Consider the following 22,984-nt stretch of genomic DNA (forward strand, 5'->3'; position numbering starts at 1 on the left):
AGAAAGCTGATGACCAGCTTACTGGGCTGGGCAGTGGCAGCTACTCAAACAGGATGCTTGTAAATATCCAAATTATATATTTTTTAAGGCTGAAAATGTAAAAGCAACTAATCAAGTCTGTACAAAATCAGAGAAACTTCTGAATCATTCAAACCATGGTTCTCTCTTCTATCAATAGTTATGCAAAATACATTCAAAAATATTTGTCAGCACTGGGTGTTTGTTAAATGCTTGCATTTTTCAATACTCATGTATGCTATTAATGAAAAGGCAGTTGCCACGCTATATTTATTTAAACACCTGTGGTCTTTATATGTACACATATTTGGGTGGAGTATGCTAATCTTAGGGTCACAATGATAATAGGTGCCACTTTATTTGCCTACACAAATAATAATTTGCTTACACACTGTTGTTCATGAGAACAACACAGGAGAAACTGCCTTGGATTCCCCTAGACACAAACCATAAAAGCCACTCACCATGACGTTACTTTCAAGCATTTCCAGCCCTGGAGTGCCATTGGCTTGCAGCAGGGTATGTACCACTTTGTCAAGTTTTTTCTCCTCTGCAGCAGGAATGCAATACCTGTTTATTTTATATTTTTAACAGGAATGGAAAATAAAGGGAACACTGATTATACGCCGAGCAGCACCACCACCAGCTGCCCAAATCTACACCTCCAAAGTCGAAAGCAAACACTGGATGTTAAAAACTAGCTCTCCCATTGTAATGTTTGAGAAAGAATCCTGGGCTTGTAAAAAGTAATATGTGCAGATTAAGACATGTAGAGTTTATCGGATTCCAATGAAATTTGAAACAGAAGACTAACCTTCACAATAATGCAATGGCAATTCATTACAGTACATGATGTGAAATTCAAAGCAGAGAAATAGCAGTGAGTGACTATCTAATAAAGGGTGGTTGGGGGGCGGGGAGGAAGGCAGGGATGAACCTACCTTCCCCCCAGACAATGGTTGTTCCTCCTTTTGGTGGGCGTGCAGCCTGAGCATACGCACAACCCCGGTGCTGGGGTTAAAGGCCAGGCCAAAAAGTCAGGTTGGGTGGGAGGGCAGTGCCGGGATTGGGCTCGATTCCAGTGCTGAACACAAGCTGCCCACCCCAGGCTGGATTGTTAGGCTGCTCGTGGGAATAGGCTTAATAGTTAGCCAAGAGGTGAGCAATGAAAATTTTGCCAGCACTGAAACACACAGAAGAGACCAAACTGCTCTAACATACGGATAATATAAATTGTGTTTGATTAAAGGATATTTTGGGGCTGGCCCCTTACAAAACTGGAATCCATATTTTTTTAATCCTCTTTTGCTTGAACCTAACATGCCTACATCTCATAAGCCTTAATAAGGCTGACATTACGTGTCAGCTGACCTAGACTAGCCTTTCAGCATACACTCAATCGCATAGAGGGAGCTGCAGCCAGCCCAGGCTCTTGGATTAGTATACTGCATGAGACTTGCTTCCAAACACCACATTTAATGTACATCTAAAGCACCTAAGCTGCATGCCTAACTAAGTAATGTGTGGTGGCCATAAAACCAACTGAAAGTGCTTTCTTAACAAATACCATCTGTACATCATGTTTGCATGGCAAATGCACACAGAGAACATTGGTATTTTTTGCCAACCGTGCTTCTACATACATGATGTTAGTATGTGAACCAATCTCCCCTTCTCTCTGCTGCCCCCCTCCCCCAAATATGTGCCTGAGGGCTCCCCTGAAGCTTTGCAACTGTTTAAGGCTTTCTCAGAGGCTGTTTAAAACTTCTCCTGAGAGGAAATTAAGGAAATCGATGGAGCTTATGTCATTTTGCACTTTCTGCCATTTGTAGAGTAGCCATAACATGAGTTAAGAGCAAGAGCTATGAGCCAGGTTCAAATCAGTAGCGGCCAGTGCAGGCGCCACCGGGGTGGGATGGCGAGAGGGATCTTTAAGGGTAAGTTAAGGGGCTTACTTCTGCTACTGCTGCACCTGAGTGCTGCTTCAAGCAGCAGTGAGCTGCCCAGCACTCCCTGCGGTGGGAGATTGCCTCCACCACTCACATGGCCACCGGCGGGGGATCAACCCTGCAGAGGCCGGGTGAGTGGCAGAGGTGATACCCGCCACAGGGGGTGCTGGACAGCATTCTGCTGCTCTAAACAGCGTTCAGGTGCAGCGGTAGCGGAAGTGAGCACCTCTTAATTTACACTCAAAGCTGCCTCTCGCCTGTTCAAATCTCATCTCGGCTCTGATCTCACATGGGCAAACCACAATCACTCTGCTACTTGCAAATGAAAGAGAAAGGAGAGCGGAGGGGAGCCCATGGATTGCATTGGTTCATTCTCATAGAGCTAAACCATGACTTAGTGTTGTGTCTAAACTGGGCCTAAAGTCTTTTTGCCACATTCGGAACTGCTATGTGCAGCAGTATGAGAGTATTGAGTATTGAGAGCCAGCATGGTGTAGTGGTTAGAGTGCTGGACTAGGACCAGGAAGACCCGAGTTCAAATCCCCATTCAGCCATGAGACTTGCTGGGTGACTCTGGGCCAGTCACTTCTCTCTCAGCCGAACCTACTTCACAGGGTTGTTGTGAGGAGAAACTTAAGTATGTAGTACACTGCTCTGGGCTCCTTGGAGGAAGAGCGGGATATAAATGTAAAATAAATACAAAATAAAATGTAAGTATTTTAAGTGTATTATTATTGAAGCCAGGTTGGAGAACAGCTATTTTTAAAAAAGCATGCCACTGCACTCAGGAGCCTGAAGGAAACAGCTCCTATTTACTTACAACATAAAAATACTCGTTTCTTAACTTGGATTTGATTATTTTTCAGACTGTGTCGTTTCTGTTGCAAACTGAAATAAGACTGACGATTCAAAAGGGCAAAGTAAGTGCAAAAGTAAGGAAGAAACTGAATTACACTATCCCTAGTCACATGTTAGGTTCAACACTCGTATGACGAGTGTACAGTACACACAGGTACAGATCTCTACACAGGCAGAGTTAGTCACACAAGGGATGTGCACGGAACAGGATTTGCAAATCAGTTTGATTTGTATGATAACAAGCCAACCAAGAAGCAAGGAGATTGCAAACCAGTGCCAAAAACAAGAAGCAAGAAAAAAACAGCCTGGGAAAATGGTGCTCGGAACATTCTGACTCAGAATGGGTTGTTCTGTTCTGAGCTTGAAAGAGGCCCTTCATTTGAAGGATGTTCTGTCTCAGAACCCTTGAAACGGCACATTTCAAGTCAGAATGTTCAAGCTCAGAACATTCTACACATCCCTAATTCACAAGTCATCTTGAACACATGCTGTTCAAGTACACTTTCTATCTTGGTCTGCACTCAGAGTCACTTTTAAAATGAATGCAGGTACAAAAACGTGTGAGTGTAAAGACATATGTATAACAATGTCTGAATAGGGCCTCTGTCTCAAGCAACACCTGCAACCTTCTGAGAGCTATTATACCAAAGAACAGAGAGGCAAACTTGAGGCTTACTTACCATATGCAATCAGCACCAGTGTGTAAGTAGTCAATATATGGAAGGTGATTTTGGTCTCGAGACCAGCATGAGGTAGAAAAGACCATGCCAATATTTAGCCAAGGAATTGTCACTCCTAAAGCAGTAGAATTGAAAAAGCAAATACTATTAAGAACACACCTTCAGTTAAGTAAACAAAGCAACCACCTAAAATAATACTTTTTGTTTTAAAAGGATACATATTTGGGCTGGCACTGGTTAATTTAAATCCATCAGTAGTAAACAGAATAAGAATAATGTATTCCACAGAAATTTGCATGTTGACAAATCAGCACAAATCGCTTAATGTGTGCATATACCTTTAGCTTTCTATGGACATTCTGTGCATGTGTGTGCATGCACACACACACACACATATACAGAGATGAACGGAGTGCCAAATACTTAGACAAGCGGGCTTCCCAGAGGCATCCGGTGGGCCACTGTGGGAAACAAGGTGCTGGGTCTAGTCGGGGCTTGGGCCTGATTCAACAAGGTTGGGGGGAACACTTATTTTTCCTCTAAGAGCTGAAAATGATTAAGTTATCATTGCCCATGGTATGCATATGCCTTCCACTAAGAGGTCTGTTCATGGCCTTTTGTAATGCTTCAAAAACCTAGAAGAATTGTTTGGGCACCATGGGCAGCAAGAGCTCAATAATACCACTTTCAACTCTCACCTCAGAAGCAATTGTCTGTCTCCCCCAGTCATTGTCAAATAGAAATCACTGAAGAGCTTTAATGAAGAACCACAGAAAATTCTGCCCACTTATTAGCACAGCATAGCTCCCTAGAGTCTGTTAATAATGAAGTTACACATGTTGATCATTCACCATATTGACACCATACATTAGCACGAGTGTATTGAATAATAATGAACAAATATTGCTACAAGTGGAATAAAGAAATGTTCATGGTCGGGACTGTACATTTACCCTTTCTGTCTTAGTCTCACCTTCCTTTCTTTTTTGAAACACAAGAGGGCTGAGCAGTGCTATTGCGTTTGGATTGTCACATTTAAAAAATACACCTTTGTCAGCCTCTCGGGGAAAGCAGTGTGTCCATCTGTGCTGAACAGACTGAGGGGTCAATGGGCAGCTTAGTCACAAACAGGATGATAAATACTGCCATGATGTGGCGCCTACTGAATATTAATTCATTTTTTTCAACAGCAGGTATATATGCCTGGCTCCAGGGAAGCAGCAAGAACATGATTTATTCAACATTCTGTGTGAATTCCACAACGGAAGTGCCCGCTAAACGTGGAGAAAATAAATTGCCTTACCAGGCACAGCACCAAGATGTCGCAGAATGGATCCTGTGTTATTAGGAAGGACTGTTAGATTCCACCCATGCCTGTTCAAATTAAGTGAAACAAATCAGGATGAGCAAACACATCACCAAATTAATGGCTGTTTATCTACCTACTTATTAGGGACTGTTGTAGCAGGTTTATAGCCAAGTGAGGGCTGGGTCTTGCCCTCTCAAGAATATTGAAAGCCCCTTCCCTGAATGTTCAGCTTCCATTGCAAAGAAAAGTATTCCATTGCTAACTTTACAGAAAAAGGCACAAGCAACATTCTACCCAAGCACTCAATAAACCTGCTCCCATCTTCCAGTGTTCTGGCTGATTTGCCAAGGCACTGGGATGGCCCACAAAACTTCTTATTTAAAGGGATTATTAATGCCTACATAAACATATTATATTACTTCAACCCAGGTGTTTGCTGAATTTCACACTGATGTATGCTGCCCTCTCCATCACATTATTTCTGGTTACAGATCTGCTGTTGGTGTTCTCAGTTGCAGGGGCAAAGTGCAAATAATTCTTTTTCGTGGTTAACAGAACTGCCAGCTCCCAGGCTGGTGGGGGCTCTAGTACTTAATAGCTAGGTGGAAAGGAGAAGTTTGGCAGGGGCTGATGACCTCTCAGCTGCCATGCTTTAAATTTCTACGTGCCTATGGTGTGGTTCCTACTAGTAACTGGTTTCCCCCCAAACTAAGTTACTGTTCAGACCTTTTATTTTTATTTTTAAAGACAGCCTCAGCTGTGCTGTTATTACTCAGTCACTCATCTCTTTGCCTCAGAAAGTGGTACGGTGCACAAAAACAGAGAGTTAAGTGCATCTGGGCACACAGCATGAGGAAGGGATCATGTGGATTCAAAAGCGTCCTTTCCACCATTTGCTTTCAGCATCATCCACCCGTTCCATTTGCGCCTTGGCCAGGAGGCCACACAGTGGTACATTCAGAACCAAGTGGGCAGGGAAGTGTTGGCACTCTGCCTCTCATATAACCGAGCAACAGACAAAACATAGGCTGGAAGAGCTAAGGAAGGAACAACAACAACAACAGATGTCTACAGCAAGTGCCTGCACTTCCCTAAGAAGGTGTTTCTCAAATTATAAAGATCTAAAAAATGCAAAAGATGTTCATTTACAAGAAGGGACAACTGTGGAACACAGCATTATGATGCAATTGCGTAGTTCTTGGGAAAGAGTTTTGTGTTGACATAGGGTGTGCTTCTAGTCTGGGGGTACTGAACATGGAAACAACAGCTGTAAAGGCACTGTGTGCACTGTGAACGATCACTATATCAAACTATGGCATCTTAGTACACCAATTTGGAGTTACTGGCTGACTTCCTAGCTGAGCACTGGTGCGCCGTGAGATGTGCCAGTGCTGTGGACAAGAGATAACACAGCTCTGATGCCTGCAGGAAGGAGGGAGCTGAGTTTCGGCAACCTCCCCTTACCCTTGAAGTCCTTTATGTCACCCAAAAATATGAATCCGAAAGCTGCACACCCTTCAGACATATTTTCAGGTGACACAGATGGATTCTGGGGCAAGGAGAGGTCATTGAAATTTACCTGTCCCCTCCCCATTGCATGAGTGCTGGAGCTGAGTTAGTCTATCTCATTCGCAGCAGCAGCAGCAGCAGCAGATTTCTGTGCACTGGCACTGTGTCTCGTAGGATGTCAGCTACTGTTCTACACCACAAGTACATCCAACAGGACTTCAATTTACATGATCAAACTTTACCTTGAAAATGGTTCTGATTTTCCCACAGGAAAGCCACTCCCGTGGGTGTTGGTATCCACTTTCCCACAGTGCACTGCTACATGCCAGTCCTTCTGTTCCACTAACCTCCAGTACTCTTGCTACAGCAAAAGAAGGTTTTAGCAGATTTTTATTAGAACCTAGTACAATCTCTCAAATATCACCTCAACCAAATGTAATTTCCTCGGCACTGTTGTAAACCATAAGTCCTTTGGGCTTCTCACATTTCAAAATATACTAATAAATGAATTTATCAAAATGCAACAATAATAAAAAAGCACTTCCCATTTGTCTGATTCCCTGATGAATAATAATATATTTGGTTCCAGCTAGCCATGGTAGTTTTATGAACAGGTCTTGGAAAAATCAAGCCTTGCTGACAAAGAGCCGGCCTGGCTTCTGCAAGAAGTGATGCACACTAGGACAAAAAATGCTTCTCTTTACATATATACCAATGGAGAAAGAACTAGCTAAATATCTAGGCAAGAGACCTTGGTACTATAATAGATAGTTCCAAGAAAAACATCAAAAGTGTGCAAAAACTCTGAAAACAGCAAGTTCTATGTTAAGGATCATTAGGACAGGGACTGAAAATAAAAGAGCCATAATGGCTTTTTATAAAATCTGTGGCATAGCCATGTTAGGAATAGGGATGTGCAAACCAGCGCAAGATTGAGCCGATTCGACATCAAACCAGTTTAGCATGAGGGTTTGCCCTTGAGCCAGACCAGGCCTGGTCCAGCTCAACCTTGAGCCGAATCTCCCGGGCTTGCTCAGAGCTGGCCCGGGAATTGAAATCTTTAACTCTGCCGCAGGGGGTACAGCTGCGGCGAGTCTCCATAGCTTCCCCCCTCTCCCTACTGGCCTCGCCCCGGTCTTTACGGGGCTGGTTCGGCCCATTTCTGGGCCTTTCCGGTCCTCTCCTGGCTCATGGTGGCCATTTTGAAGGCCACCACACATGCGTATAAGCTATTTTCATGCTGGTACGCAAATGGCTTATACGTATGTGTGGTTGGCCCAGGAATTTGGGGCTAAAGAAATACAATACAGTGTCCACTCCTTACAACATCCCATGGCTCGTCTCAACCAGACTTCTATGAACTTGAAAGTTGCTAAACATACCATTAATAGCAGATGCTGAGGTAGTTACATTGCCCCCCATCCTGAAAGGCGCATAATCCACTTGCCATTTTGGAATTCCTTTGGAATTCCTTTTCACGGTAGCTGCTCTCTGCCCTGCTTACTTCATGGATAAGGAACTACAAGCTTTATTTTTGACATTTCTCATTAGTGTTGATATGTTTTTGCGGATGAAATTTGTAATCCTTTGGAAAAACTATAGCAATGTGCAAAACATTTATGTAGTTTGTACATGAAGAAATGGAAGGAACACGTGTACCAAAGGACTTATGGGAAGAACCAGGGATAATTTGCTTCTAGAGCCAGACTTCACAGATTATATGCAATGCTTCTTTTTCAGTGTTTCTCGATTAAAAGAGGAACACAGAACCCGTGTATCAGAATTCTCAGCCCAAGCTCTTTTGGGGCTATATTCCTTTGCTTTCTCACCTTTTCCTAAGAAAGGGCTGGTCCACTCAAGACCTTATCTTTCCCACAAAATGCCAAACAATCCAGGCACGTGCTAACACAATGCATACGAACCAGGCCATTCCATAGACAACCATCAACTTGGGGGCAACTGCTTGTAATATATCCTTAAACATGTTATTTGGCTGACAAGGATATAGCAACAGCAATAGCACTTACATTTATATACCGCTCTATAGCCGGAGCTCTCTAAGCGGTTTACAATGATTTAGCATATTGCCCCCAACATTCTGGGTACTCATTTTACCGACCTCGGAAGGATGGAAGGCTGAGTCAACCTTGAGCGCCTGGTCAGGATCGAACTTGTAACCTTCTGGTTACAGGGTGGCAGTTTTACCACTGTGCCACCAGGGGCTCTTTATTATATTATATTAGGAGCAACTGTCATGGAAGAGCAATTATACTTGAAATTGAATGAGCTACAACACACACACACACACAACTTCTTCCTAATAAACTATTCCTAATAAACTATTTTACAAGGTATCTTCAAGGCACATCTCTTTCTTTATCTCTTGCTGTCCTCCCTTCTTTCTGATTAGCGTGATCACAACAGCATTTCCCCCAGTAGCTGCAATAATTGGAACTGCTGCTGCAACCATTACTGCCCAGATTACACATCATGTTACCTAGGCAAATACATATTTACAGATGGCTTGGACTACAGGTGGCCTTCATTATTTATAGGGGTTTCGTTCCCGCCAATTTCCGTAGATAACAAAACCGTGGATAAAGAAACCTTAACCTTATGGGTGTTTGTGTGTGTAGGGTTTAGGTTCCTAAGCACACAGAAGTGTTCTGAAAATCACAAGAACAAGGGGGGGGGGAGAAATAAGCACAGTACCTTGCTTTTCAGCAATGCCCCTCTGAACTGCCAAATCTTCTGATTTTTGTTCCTTTTTAAGGGTATGTTTATCTGTGTGTTTGTTTTTAACAGAAAAGAGCCACAAAATAGCTCAGCACTATAAAATGGCAGCAGGAAATCATGTCAGATGTCATTTCCAGTGATTCAAGAACCACAGATAGGCAAAAATAACCCTATTTTCACCCAGTGAAAAAAGACACTGGGCCCCTATGACCCAACTGTGGACACGTGAAACTGCAGGTGCTGGGAACACGGGTAATGAGGGCCACCTGTACTCATGTGAGGAAGGAAACCACTTCTATGAGCCAGATTAAAGCTAAGCCCCTAACCTCACAGAATCCCTCACCTCTATTTCAGCTGCCATAGGTTCCTTGCAGAAACACATGTTCATGACGTTTCTTGCTGTCCGGTAGAAGGTTGTTAAAGAAACAGACCTTCCCTGTGAACCAAGGGAATATAAAGAAAAAAGAAATGTTATTTCCCACACAGAACACGGAAGTGCAAAAAGAAGGGACTGGAGGGAAAGGGTCAATGGTGGCCCAAGGGGCTTTTTGCCCTCAGCGATCCGTGCGCGGCACTACCTCTCTACAGCCTGCCATTGCTTTCATCTGCTGCCAGTGAATTGTGTGGGCTGTACACAGGTCCTGTGTAGCTGGCAGAGATGGAGCACTCCAAAGACTATACCACAGACTCAAACCCACCACTCCTGGGTGCAGGAATGCTCCAAATAGGCTCACTCAAACCCATTTTTGATCATCCTTCATCTTGTCAGAAAAGGTGGTGCCTTCTGCTGATTGATGAAAAAGAAATAATAATAATAATGCCACCTCTTAAGACGTTTTGGAAACTATCAGCAGCTATTTAAGTTGCCAATTTACACTATTTTTAAGGTCAGCAATGATGATCACTTTCAGTGTATTGCCAGGAGTCAGTTTTAGGAAACAGCTACATGTTAGGATGTCAGAAAAAAATCCTTTTATGCTACACAAGACCAAAAGATGAAGAGGTCCAAAATAAAAATAAATTAAATGTTCCCATTACATATTAAAAAAAACAAATAGTAAAGATTTATTTTAAAACATTTCCGTCTTGTGAACTGGGAAAACATCAAGATTACTCAGCTTTGATTTTTCTTTTTCAGCTGTTATTGCAGAGTTTTCTACCCACTGGATTATAGCTCCCATTTCTCTGCCAAGCAGATTATCTATTGTGGTTGGTTATACTATCATGTATGGTTTTCCGTTTAATAAGGGGAATATCCATTGTGCCTTATGGTAGCATAGAACAGTCCCACAAATAATGTTCTATTGATGAAATTTGAAAGCACATGATTATGGGCTATTTACATATTCAGGTTCCTTCATATTCAACACTATAATAACAAGTTCCAGTTTTTCTCTGGAACCATGAGGAACTACAGGTTGCTTACCTGTAACTGGAGTTCTTCTGGTGGCCATCTGTTCAGTCACACAGATGGGCTTCACGCCTGCGTGAAGAAAACCTCTGGAACACTCACAAGCTAATCTTTTTCTGGCTCTCTGATAGGTGGATAGGCTCCTCCCCTTACACCTTGGTCACGTGCTCCACACCCTCCTCCTCAGTTCTGGAGTCCGCCAAGAAGAGGGTTTTCAGAGGGGCAGGCTATCGCAGGTGTGTGACTGGACTGATGACCACCAGAAGAACTTGTTACAGGTAAGCAACCTGTAGTTCTTCTAAGTGGTCTCTGTCCATCACACAGATGGGCCCATTGCAAGCTCCAGGACTCCAGAGGTGAGAAGCAGAGCACAGAGACCAGGAAAAAACCAAAAGCCCTATGCTTTGGAAGAGCAAGAAGACAGGTGGGCAAAACTGTGAACGAAGTAGGTTTATTTAACTTACACAACCAGTCAAAGACAGAGACTGGGGAGGCATACACAACTGCAGAAAAAATATATATCAAGAGCTACTGAAAGTTTGTCCTGAGAAGTTTCCTCTCTGGTGGACAAAAAAGAACTGAGGAGGGGTGTGTGGAGCATGTGACCAAAGTGTGTAAGAGGAGGAGCCTATCCACCTATCAGAGAGTCAGAAAAAGATTAGCTTGTGAGTGTTCCAGAGGTTTTCTTCACGCAGGAGTGAAGCCCATCTGTGTGATGGACAGAGACCACTTAGAAGAACAGTACGTTCTAGTAGCTGTTATAGTGGAAGCGGAGATAATAAAGATTTAAATTTTGTACACTGCTTAAAGATGTACATATCAGGCAGTATAAAAACCACGACAATCAATCAATCAATCAACCAATCACTGCACAAACCAAACTAAGGTGCTTTCAGATTGTATGTAATATACTTCTGGGATAAAGGCTCCTGATTTCCACCCCCTGACTGCGTGCTGGATCCCAACTTGTCCAGTACACACTGCAAATGGAAAATAGGGCTTGCATGGCAACAGGAAAGTATGTGTCTTTTCAAAGCTTTCAGGTTAATTAGTTCAAACTACAGAGCATATTAGCCTTGATATTTTCCTATTTACTTTAAGGAGTATAATGCCCAGAGCAAAACCAGAAAATTGTTTTTCTCTAGTCAAAGACTTAGCTTTGGCCACTAATTCCACACAACAGTATGGAATTGCCTTTTTCTAAAAAGAAAGGCAATTAAGTTATGACAAAACATTGCAATGTCCATACTGGGAGGAGGGTTTAGACACTATTAAAATGTCGGAGTTGCATGCCTGTAAATAAAATGAGCAATTTCCTTCATCTTTTACTGCCCATGTGAACCATTTATTGGGGCAATCTTAACAAAAAACATCCTTGAAAAGTGCTATTCAACAGCCATCAAACCCACGTCTATAATTCAGGGCTTACAAAGACTGCTAACACACTGAGGAACACACTGCCTGGATTTTAAGACCTTGCCTGGTATGTTTCGGTCAAACAAATTGATGCAGAAATTATTCTCAACAGCAGCTTACTTAGGGAAAGAGGTGGCAATCCTACCTCAAGGCAGACATCTTCCCATATTTTAGTTTATTATAAACAATAATTGAGCTGCTTTATTAGAAATTAGTTCTTAGATTTTTTCATTGAGTATAAAGTGTCACTCAGTGAAAGCACACTTATACACTCCAAGCTTTTCCTGAAACAATCTATATCTACATTGAAGAGGAGTCTTTTTCTCAATGTAAAATTGTACATAATTGGTTAAAAAAAATCACACTACTGATTTAAAGTGAAAAGGAATTTTGCAGTTATCATTTGAGTAAAAAGTGCTTCTCCTACTCCTTGGTTCTATCTCAAAACATGTCTTTGCATAGCTCTTTAACAAATTCCATAAACAAGACCCAAATCACTCTCAGATAACTGCCTCTCAGCAACTATTTGGGCCCTTCAGTGGTGATGCTTGACCTGTCCCCTCAATGGTAAACCCAGAAGCAAAAGATGGATGTGGAGGGAGTGACAGCTCAAGCAGCAGGACCAACTATCAAATCACTTCAGGGGACAGAATTTGGGGCCTTGGTCCACTGCCCTCCACTCCATCCTCAACCCTGACTCCCCACCCTTAGTTAAATTTACTTCCTCACCAGGGCTTTAAACACTGGGTCCTACCTGAGTCCTGTCCACCTCTGATGAAAAGTTTCATCCATTTGACATCGTGCAGCAATCTCCACATTCTTTGCATAACTATGTGTGAGTGATGCAAATGACTATATCTCAAGCTATGTGAGCCAGCTAATTATGGAAAGTGGTACCAAAAACTGTAGAGATCATGAAGTTGGAAGCCTCCACAAGCTACTTCTAATTTAAACGCAAAAACAAAACAAAACATTTTTTTCTAACTGGGAGTGTGCTATTAGTTACACAGATGAAGTCGTCTTTGAAGCGATGGAAATCCTTGCAGCTGGTTCAGACACAACGTCAAACCATGAACCAGCCTTCAAGGACTCTCATGCTTGCACACTTCCTCCTTCCCAAGTATACTGCCATTTCCTCCTCCTCTTCTTGGATTGTAGCAAACTATACTTTGCTGTTTTGTCCGATATGGCAAACTATGATTTATGCTGCCTTGTCAAACAAACCAGAACCAATGCATGATTTTCAGTTCTAATTCGCAAGACAAACCATCTCTGGATTCAAGTGAAAAGGTAAGATATAGTTTGTCACAAACCAAGAAGGGAGGCACACAAATACATTGCTCCAATTGCAGCCCTTAGTGGCAGAACTTCAGGTGGGGGGCGGGGAGCCGACAGTGACAGCACTTCCCAGACAACTTCTCCCATTCAGTTCAAACTGGGAGTGCCTTTGCTCATATAAACTGCATTAAAACAATGCCTTAGAATGGGAGAATTTGGAGAACTAGAAACACAGGAAACTACCATATACTGAGTCAGACCATTGGTCTATCTAGCTCAGTATTGTCTTCACAGACTGGCAGCGGCTTCTCCAAGGTTGCAGGCAGGAATCTCTCTCAGCCCTATCTTGGAGAAGTCAGGGAGGGAACTTGAAACCTTCTGCTCTTCCCAGAGTGGCTTCATCCCCTGAAGGGAATATCTTGCAGTGCTCACACATCAAGTCTCCCATTCATATGCAACCAGGGCAGACCCTGCTTAGCTATGGGGACAGGTCATGCTTGCTACCACAAGACCAGCTCTCCTCTCCCAAATAGAATGCTAAAAATTAATTAAAATGAATTTCTGTTTTGGATTCTCTTGGCAGAGGGGTATAGATTCTTTACCCATGAAGACAGACATGCGGGTGAATCATATTTTAGATATTTAATACACTTATACACACACCTAGTACAGTACAGAATTTTTAAAAAAACCTTTCTTTTTCTGTAAAAAAAGCAAGCAAAAGAACATAACTATGGTTTGAGTACAATCAATGTGAACAGGCAGATTCTCCTTTTACCTCCAGAAGTAAGAGATTGACTCTAGATGCAGTATTAAATAACTCCTCTTTTGCTGACAATAGCAGCATTTGCAGCTGGAGTTACAAATCTTATGTATTTTCAAATAGCTAAGTAGAAGACCACAGCATCTGAGGAGGAGGAACAAAAACTATACTTTGGACTAAAGGGCTTTCCTTCCATTAAAACATACAGTGTAAATTAGCCCCAAGGAAGCAGATGCACAAGAAAATGAAAAGGATCTGAAGAAACAGCTCTAACAAGCATTGCTGGTGCACAACCCCCTGCAAGTTCTACTGAAATTGATGAAGGGGCATACATTTGCTTGCTGCCTTGAACCCTGCTATCCAAACTTCCAAGAAAACCTGACAGATCAGGCACAAACAAGTTTCACAAATTCCAGGAGTGAAGTTTAATAATGTATATGAAATAACCCCAAGGGCCATGATTATGGTTTGCATTCTTAGGGTACTTTCACATTATGCTCTTTTCTTGCTTCTGGAGCTCTCTCACATCTGAGGTATAGAATCAGAGGTACTATACAAATATTAAGCCATGATGATCCCATAACAGGAAGCATAGGCTGTGGTTTGGCAAAAATCCTCTTAACTGAAGTCTTTCTAACTACAGTTCAATACCTTCCAGCCCTGTGGAAATGGAGTTGCTAGGCACAGGTATAATCTCAGGCAGCAGACAGAGGAGCAATGGTCTCCCATAGCACAGCCCACATTTCCTACGACAGAATTACTATTCCAGTTGCTTATAAAGACAAATTCATTGCAAGATTGATTAAATTAAAGCTAACCAATAGATACATTCCAAAAGTGGTTTAAAAGTATCTATTTTAATTTAGTTTATTTTTTAAAAAACAAACAAATCCTAATTTATGGTGGTGGGAGAGGGAGGGCAGTGATGGGCTGGATTTTCTTGTGGTCTAGCAAACGCTTAGCTATAACTTACTGCTGCAAGCTCAGGAAAACTATCTGTTAGGGTTAATAGTAGACAAACGGTATGAAAGACAGTGTGGCATAGTGGCTAAAGTATTGCATTTGGATGTGAGAACACCGAGTTCAAATCCTCTTGCAGAGAGAAACTCACTCAGTTGCCGCCAGCCAGCCTCACCCATCTCAAGAAAGGAGAAAATATGCTCCCCCCAGCTGCACTTCTCAGGCCTCCTTGGGAGAAGGGTAGCACAGGGTTTCTTAACCTTGGGCCCCCAGATGTTGATGGACTACAACTCAATCATCCCCAGCCACAACAGACATGGCTGGGGATAATGGGAGTTGTAGTCCATCAACGTCTGGGGGCCCAAGGTTAAGAAACCCTGGGGTAGCATATAAATGCAACTCACACATACACAAATACAGTTTGGCACGGGAGTGTGCATATGGGCCTCATTTCTTGAAGATGGACAGCCTCTGCCCATGGCCAAGCAGTCACTTATTTTAGACAGAAGAGTCTTCCAAACAGTATCTGATGTTCATTTCATAATGATGGGAGAAAGAGTGGCAGTGGGAAAACAGCACATGTTGGACACAGGCACTAAACACTGTCTTTCTCTCTCTCCCAGCATTTCAGCCTCACTCATGAAATCCAACCTCGCTAACAACTACACAGCAAGCAGCGCTGCCAGTTCCTGCTTAATAGTGGGGATGCTGCCAAATCAAATCGAGTGGAGGAGTCAACATTCCTTTGCAAATGGATGTGCTCAGTGTCAGGAGGAATCAGCGTTCCAAACCACCGTTTGCCCTAAATCAGAGCTGGCACAAGGAGCGAGAATACTGCTTGCATTTCAAGTTGCACTTTCTAAGCAAGGCCCAAGGAACGTACCTTATATACACACTTATGGAGGTCACTCAGAACACCTTTGTCTTCCTCCTCTTCCTTCACCGTCTCTTTTTCCTGAGAGAAGAGTCGCCGCCTGCCTGTTTTCTGTGGGACTTCCACTTCCTTTGCTTTGTTCCGGAAGCCGTTTTTATGAACCACACCATTAATGAGTCCGTTTTTGGGCTCGTAGCGGGGCAGAGACTGGAATTCATAGTTGTTATCTGAATGTACTTCCAGGGGGCCTTTCCGCTTTTCTAGGACCTCTTTTTCAAAGAGGACTTCCTTCTCCAGTCTCATGTGGTCCTCAGCAGAGAGGGAGTCATAGGAGAGCAAGTACTGGCAGTAGGCTTCCTGCAGCTTTGCTAACCTGTCCTGTGCAGTTTTGGGGATGCGCAGCATGTCTGCCAGCTTGTTCCATTTCTTGAGGTCAGTCACTTGCTGCATGCCCCCCATTTCATTGATCAGCTGGAAAAAGCAGGCCAAATCTAGTTCGCATCCTCCTGGGTGTCCATGGGATTCACAAAGCAGGAAGGGAAGGAAGGAAGGAAACACAGGAAACTGTGAGGAAAGCTGGTAGCAAACGGCATCCCCTCTAGCTTCATTCCCACAGAAATACAGGTCTGGACTGCACCTGTGCAGGTACACATGATTGCTCACATGCTCACAGCTGCTCACTCCTCCAACCCCTCTCCCTCTCAAAAAAGTCTCCTTACACAGGAAACTAGATGTTGGGGAGGAAGATTATAGGGTAGCTTCCCTGCCCCCAACACCCCAGCTTCCTATGTGAAACCTGAAGTGGTACAGCCCGATACGGCAAGAACTAGGCCACTATCTTCAGTACTTAAAAGGAGTGGCTGCTGATCAGAGATTCCTTCTCTACCATTCGGCTAATGGCCTCAGTTCTTGCCTTGGAATCTGCCGCTTGCTTGTCTGTTTGGAACAAGCTGCAATTGCCTTTGTGCAACTATCCAACTGGCAAACTGTACCTGTTTTAAATGGGATGCTTCTTTCTCTGATGAACTGTTCATATAAGAGCCACTGCAGGGGCTCTTTTCGCCTTCTCTTAGTTTTAAGGGGCTGCTAGCTCTTTCAGGCTAGGAGAGGGCTGCTGCCACAATGGCTTGATGGTGATGGGGGAGAGGACCACCAAGAGTACAGATCAGAGGTGCAGGGGAGGGGGATCTGCCTCCCCATGTTTTTAACCTGAATTATTCTCTTTGAATGTTTAGTTTCAAATTTGGGTTGGGATGTGGCTGCATTCTAGGGCCAGTTCAAATGCAGAATGTTAACTTGGTCCTGAACAAATCAAGGAAAAGCTCCTTCATGGTGGCACTCTGCAATGAAGTGGCCATGCTGAAAAGGTTTCTTCTCACAAATCCTGCACTGCACTGCTTTGGGAATGCTGGTAAGGACATGCAGATACTGCACTGATTTGGAGAGTTATACGCTGCTGTCATGTGAGCACTGCCAGCCACACAGATGGATTTCCAGTGGTGCTGCTGCGGCATGGCCTGAGGCAGGGGGATTCCCTGGCTTAAGCAGCTCGTTTTAGTCCAATAGTTACATCAACTTATTTCTGGTCTTGTTTGCAAGACTAACCCCACACTTTGAACTGGATCCTCAATGTAAATTGTTTTCTTCTCATGCTCCTTTTGTCCCAAGACCGAGAAAGAATGTGCTACCTCCCTGTTTTTCCACATAACTGGCCAACAATCTTTCAAGGTTACATTAAAAAGTGTGGTTTGTCTAACATTAAGCATTCCAATGTATTTTTAAGCCGCGTGGCAAGCTCTTGTTCTTTTGGCCCATATCATTGCTGATGTCAAGAGCCGAGTTACTTTCCTCACTGCAAGACACAGATCTGCTCCAAACTGGTTTTGCTGTCACTATTAACCATTAATATTATACTACACACTGTACAGAATATACTTTATGCTACATGTTTTCTATTTAAACATAGAGCAGATCTCTGATCAACTTCTTTGCAGTCACCCCACTCCCCCCACCGCCCAGACCAGCCAGTAATTAGCTGCCTGATAAATGCAGTATGTGTTATAAACATCAGCCCAAAATATACTCATAGCAGCTCATTTTTAGGAAGAAAGTAATTAATTTGGGCTCATTATCTGATGTCAAAGTCCCTTTATGGAGGAACAACATCTCTCAGCTACCAATAATGTGCATGCTGATTTGTAATTGATCTGATTTTGACCAATCAGGCAAAAATATAGGGTGTAACTGCCCAGGGCCAAAATAGCCATTCCGTTTTGTCAAGGAGCAAGCACTTTCAGACAACACACAAACAGGCCTGTAGCACCTCTGTTTAACAAGGCCTGGTTGTTTTCTTGAGCAATTTTATGATGTCTGACCTTTAAGTAAAAAGAGGCCACTGCTACCCATTCTGAGTTAGCTGTAAAATATATAGCAAAATGGGAAGCCTATTACTCAGAGGAAACAGCAAAGAGGGGAAAAATACACATACTACATAAACTGAATTATCTCCTAGGAAGGGACAGAGAAATTCAAAACCTTCTACCTGCCATAAAGCTTAAAGAAAACTTGTTGAGAGAGTCTCTGGAGGACAGTATTTGGGATAATACGCCACTGAAGCTAACAGCTGTGCATATTTAATTAGGACACTGTTAAAGGATTGTAACGGAAATACAGGTTAAAGGTTTCTCCAGCAGGCTGTGCTACATCAAAATTAGGGTTAGGTACATAACACTTTTACTAAGCTCAACCAAAAGTTATAATGTAGTAAACAAGCTTCTGAGTTAGACAAAACTCTCTTTCAGGCTAGATGTTCAAGAAAAAAGATCAGAAAAGGAAAAACAGATCCCCCCCCCCGCTCCTCTTCACTGCCGCCGCCACCACTCTCTTCCAAGGCAGAGAAGAAATAAGAGAGGCTATCCTGGGAAGAAAAGCAGAGCAGAGAAGTGGCAGAGGCAATGGCTTGCAAGTGGATGAGAGCGCACAGCAGACACATGGAGCTACTTCTCCTCCTCCACTCCCACTTCCTTTTGAAAAACCAGCAAGTAGAGAAGGGAATGAAAGGAAGTGCTTGGAGGAGGGCAAGATGCTCTAGGCCTCCTCTTCAGTTTCCCCCCTTCCAATCCCTTTCCTGACCTCTGGTTTTTGAAAAGAAAACAGGAGCAAAGGAGGAGGGCGTCAGTGAGAAGCCCGCTGCATACTCCATACAATCTAGGAGTACGTATAATAAGAAGATGGTTCCCTGGTTGCCAGCTGCTGATGAAGAGGACCACTGCTGGCAGTAACAGAGTGTCAAGGCTGTCTCCCACATGTGGTATGCCTATGCTATCTATGTAGCACAGCAACATAAAGTTCAGAGTTCAAACCCCTTTCAAAAATTTAAGGCTTCAATGGTTAAAAGCAATTTACTAGAGAGAAGGCATTGTCTTCTGTAGGTTTTGTGTAAACATTGCAGCTTAAATGCATCACAGAAGATGTACCAATTAGCATTGAATCACAAATGCAAGTTATATGCCCTCAGTTTCATATAACATAAATGTCCAGTGTAATGTCTGTGGATGTTTGCTCAGGGAGCCAATTTGTAAGCTATCAACAATACGCTTTGAATAATTATTTTTATTTAAGATATTTATACCTCCGCCCCCCAGTACACTACTGCTTGGGATGGCTCATAACATTACTAAAACTGATACAATGTAAGATAAAAGATTAATAAAGTAAAACAAGTCAAAAGAACAAGCTAAAATCACATTTAAAATTACATTTTTAAAGGTTTCAAATTAAAAGTTATTCATAAAAAGCTAAAAAATGAGAACTATAAAGAACCTACCAGATATAAGCAGCAGAAAACACATTTAAAAGCTTCTTTAAAAAGATGTTTTAATTGTTTTTTAAAAACTATTATTATTATTATTATTATTATTATTATTATTATTATTATTATTTCAATTTCTATACCGCCCTTCCAAAAATGGCTCAGGGCGGTTTACACAGAGAAATAATAAATAAATAAGATGGCTCCCTGTCCCCAAAGGGCTCGCATTCTAAAAAGAAACACAAGATAGACACCAGCAGCAGTCACTGGAGGTACTGTGCTAGGGGTGGATAGGGCCAGACCCTGAGGGAGGGAGCATGATGAAGCTTTGTGGGGAGGGCGTTTCAAAGCCACAACCAAAAAGCAATAACATGAATAGCAATTTAGATATGATTGTTCTAGAAGCTTTTATTCTAACTCAGTGAGGCTAAATATGCACATACACACTTAATTAGAAACATAAGTAGGGCTTGTCCACCAACCAAGCTGGTAAGCCAGTATGGTGTAGTGGTAAGCCAGGTCCGACGCACATTGCTGGTCACATGCTCAATTTGGTTTTTTGCTCTAATCAGGGAGGTGTTCCATAGGTAGAAGCTCCTATGCTTTCCCCATTGTCATGGACGGCCCACCACCTGGTGAAGATTCAATTTTAAGCCACTAGCCACATCTGCAGGGAGGAAGGGCCTATTAGGATGGTCCACTTGAAGAGACTATAAGATCCAATAGGATTCCAAGGAACCTTGGAGGGCTTTAATGTTGGCTCTGCCATTGATCTTGTTGATACCCTGGTGGAAAATTGGAATAATGAGCTCACTAGGGTGATAAGACTCGATCGCTCCTATGCATGTCCTCTGACCTGCTTCTAAATTAGCTCCATGGTATACAGAAGAACTATGGTAGCTGAAATGGCTAAGTTATGACAAGAGCGCAAATGCATAAGAACTCAACTCGAATCTGACAAATTAAAGCACAGAGCACAATTGAAGATCTATGCTCTGGCAATATGTGTGGCAAAGAAGCAATTATTTGCTGTGTTTATTGCATCCACAGGTTCACATCCAGCGGAATTGTCAAGGGTGGAGAGGGGACATACAGGCCCCTTGTACTCCAGCTTTGGAGCCATCAGTTAGCCACTGTGAAGCTTTTAATGAGTTTTTGTGTGTGGACAAAATCTCTCGTACTTGAGCCTGGATTCCATTGTTGCTGCAGAGTATTTAGTGCGAGTATCCAGTAACTCCTCATGGAGTTAAATAGGATCAGTTTCAATTTGCAATTCTTGAGGACATGAACATTATAGAAATTGAATGAATGAACGAACGAACGAATGAATGAATGAATAAATAAATAAATAGCAGGCAATTATTAGTCCTCTTTTAAAGAAGTCAATGCTTGACCCATCAGAGTTAGGCAATTATAGGCCAATCTCCTGTGGCTGGCCAAGGTGATTGAGAAGGTGGTGACCTCTCAACTCCAGGCAGTCTTGGATGAAATAGATTATCTAGACCCAATTCAAACTGGCTTTCAGGCAGGTTATGAGGTGGAGGCAGCTTTGGTCAGCCTGATGGATGATCTCCAAAGGGGAATTGGCAGAGGAAATGTGAGAGGAAATTGGCAGAGGAAATGTTGGTCCTTTTGGATCTCTCAGCGTCTTTCAATACTATCAACCATGGTATCCTTCTGGATCACCTGAGGGGACTGGGTGTAGGGGGCACAGCTTTGCAGTGGTTCCGCTCATACCTCTCAGGCAGATTTCAGAAGGTGTTACTTGAAGACTGTTGCTCTACGAAGCAAGAGCTTTTGTACGGTGTCCCTCAGGGCTCTATTTTGTCTCCAGTGCTTTTTAACATCTACATGAAACCGCTGAGAGAGATCAGCAGGAGATTTAGAGCAGGGTGTTATCAGTATGCTGATGACACCTAAATCTATTTCTCCATGTCAGCTTCATCAGGTGATGGCATAATTTCCCTAAATGCCTGCCTTGAGGTAGTAATGGGCTGGATGAGGGATAACAAACTGAGACTGAATCCAAACAAGATGTAGCTGCTCATTGTAGGAAGCCAGAGTTCTGGAAATGGAATAGATCTGCCGATTCTGAATGGGTTTATACTCCCCAGAAGAAGCAGGTCCACAGTTTGGGAGTACTTCTGGACCCAACCCTCTCTTTGATACCTCAGGTGGAGACGATGGCCAGGAATGTTTTCTATCAACTTTGGCTGGTTAGCCAACTGCCTTCTTTCCTGGAAGTGAGTGACCTTAAGACAGTGGTGCACATGCTGGTAAACTACTGCAATGCACTCTACATGGAGCTGCCTTTGTACAAAGTCCAGAAACTGCAACTGGCACAGAATGCAGCTGCCAGATAGGTCTCCAAAATGTCCCAAACAGACAATATTACTCCGGTTTTAAAAGAATGACACTAGCTACCAATAGGTTTCCAGGCAAAATACAAAGTGCTGGTTATTACCTATAAAGCCCTTAGCGACTCGGGCCAAGGGTATTTAAGAGAACTCCTTCTTCATTATGAAGCCAGCTGCCTATTAAGATCTTCAGGGGAGGTTCGTCTGAGGTGACAACTCAGAGTGAAGGCTTCTCTGTAGTTGCCCCAGAGCTGTGGAACACACTTCCTGCCGAGATTAGAGCTGTTCCATCCATAGCAGTTTTTACTGATAGTTATTTTAATTTGAACTTTTTATATGTTTTGTTTTAAAATTTCTTGGTTTTATTGTTGTAAACCACCTAGAGACTTCAGTAGTCAGTGGTATACAAATATGTTAAATAAAAAAATAAAAAAATAGTAGTTATCTTGTTGGCCTAGGATTGGGTAGACCTAAGCTCAAATCCTTGCTCAGTCAATTAAGCTCACTGAGCGACTTTGGGCCCGTCACTCTCCCTCAGCTTTACCCAACTCACAGGGTTTTTGTGAGGATAAAAGAGAGGAAGGAAAAACCACATAAACCATCCTGAGTTCTTTGCAGGAAGGGTGGGACAGAAATGTCATACATACTCACATTAAAATAAACATTGGTCTTACCGTGTTCTTTTTCACAGCCGAGGAGGTCATCCTCCATAGTATGGGATTGAAGACTGAGCATGCTCCAGACAAGACCAATGAAAGAACTGAAGGCGTGGCTAGCTTACTGTGTAGAAGGCAACCCAGTCCCAGTTCTGGGACTGAAGTGCTCTCAAATAACAGGAAAACAGAAAGGTTAGATAAGATACATCAAAACAGAATGAGCCACCAAAGCCTACAAAGCTAAAAAACCCTAGACGTCGCCTCCACCCAGATAAGCTGTGGTCCCCTGCAAAAGCAAAACCACAAAAGGAATAATCAGCACACATCCTCGGGTGGGCCGGATGACCTCGGCTGTGAAAAAGAACCCTTAACGGTAAGACCAATGTTTCTTTTTCCACA

The 22,984-nt window shown here is 42.9% G+C and overlaps 1 protein-coding gene across 5 annotated transcripts in view; it reads right to left on the reverse strand.

Annotated features, from left to right (window-relative positions):
- JARID2 (jumonji and AT-rich interaction domain containing 2) overlaps positions 1-22,984 on the reverse strand; it is a 307,280-nt gene that overhangs the window by 12,227 nt on the left and 272,069 nt on the right. For all 5 annotated transcript variants that reach the window (XM_053249989.1, XM_053249990.1, XM_053249991.1 and 2 more), the window contains 6 exons: positions 15,771-16,267; positions 9,403-9,495; positions 6,566-6,684; positions 4,809-4,879; positions 3,506-3,620; positions 483-588 (listed from right to left, as the gene is read on the reverse strand). In XM_053249989.1, the coding sequence (XP_053105964.1) occupies positions 483-588; positions 3,506-3,620; positions 4,809-4,879; positions 6,566-6,684; positions 9,403-9,495; positions 15,771-16,267 (1,001 nt within the window). The remainder of the gene's footprint in view (positions 1-482; positions 589-3,505; positions 3,621-4,808; positions 4,880-6,565; positions 6,685-9,402; positions 9,496-15,770; positions 16,268-22,984) is intronic.

Source organism: Hemicordylus capensis, chromosome 4, assembly GCF_027244095.1.
Source record: "Hemicordylus capensis ecotype Gifberg chromosome 4, rHemCap1.1.pri, whole genome shotgun sequence".
NCBI classification, from domain to species: Eukaryota; Metazoa; Chordata; class Lepidosauria; order Squamata; family Cordylidae; genus Hemicordylus; species Hemicordylus capensis.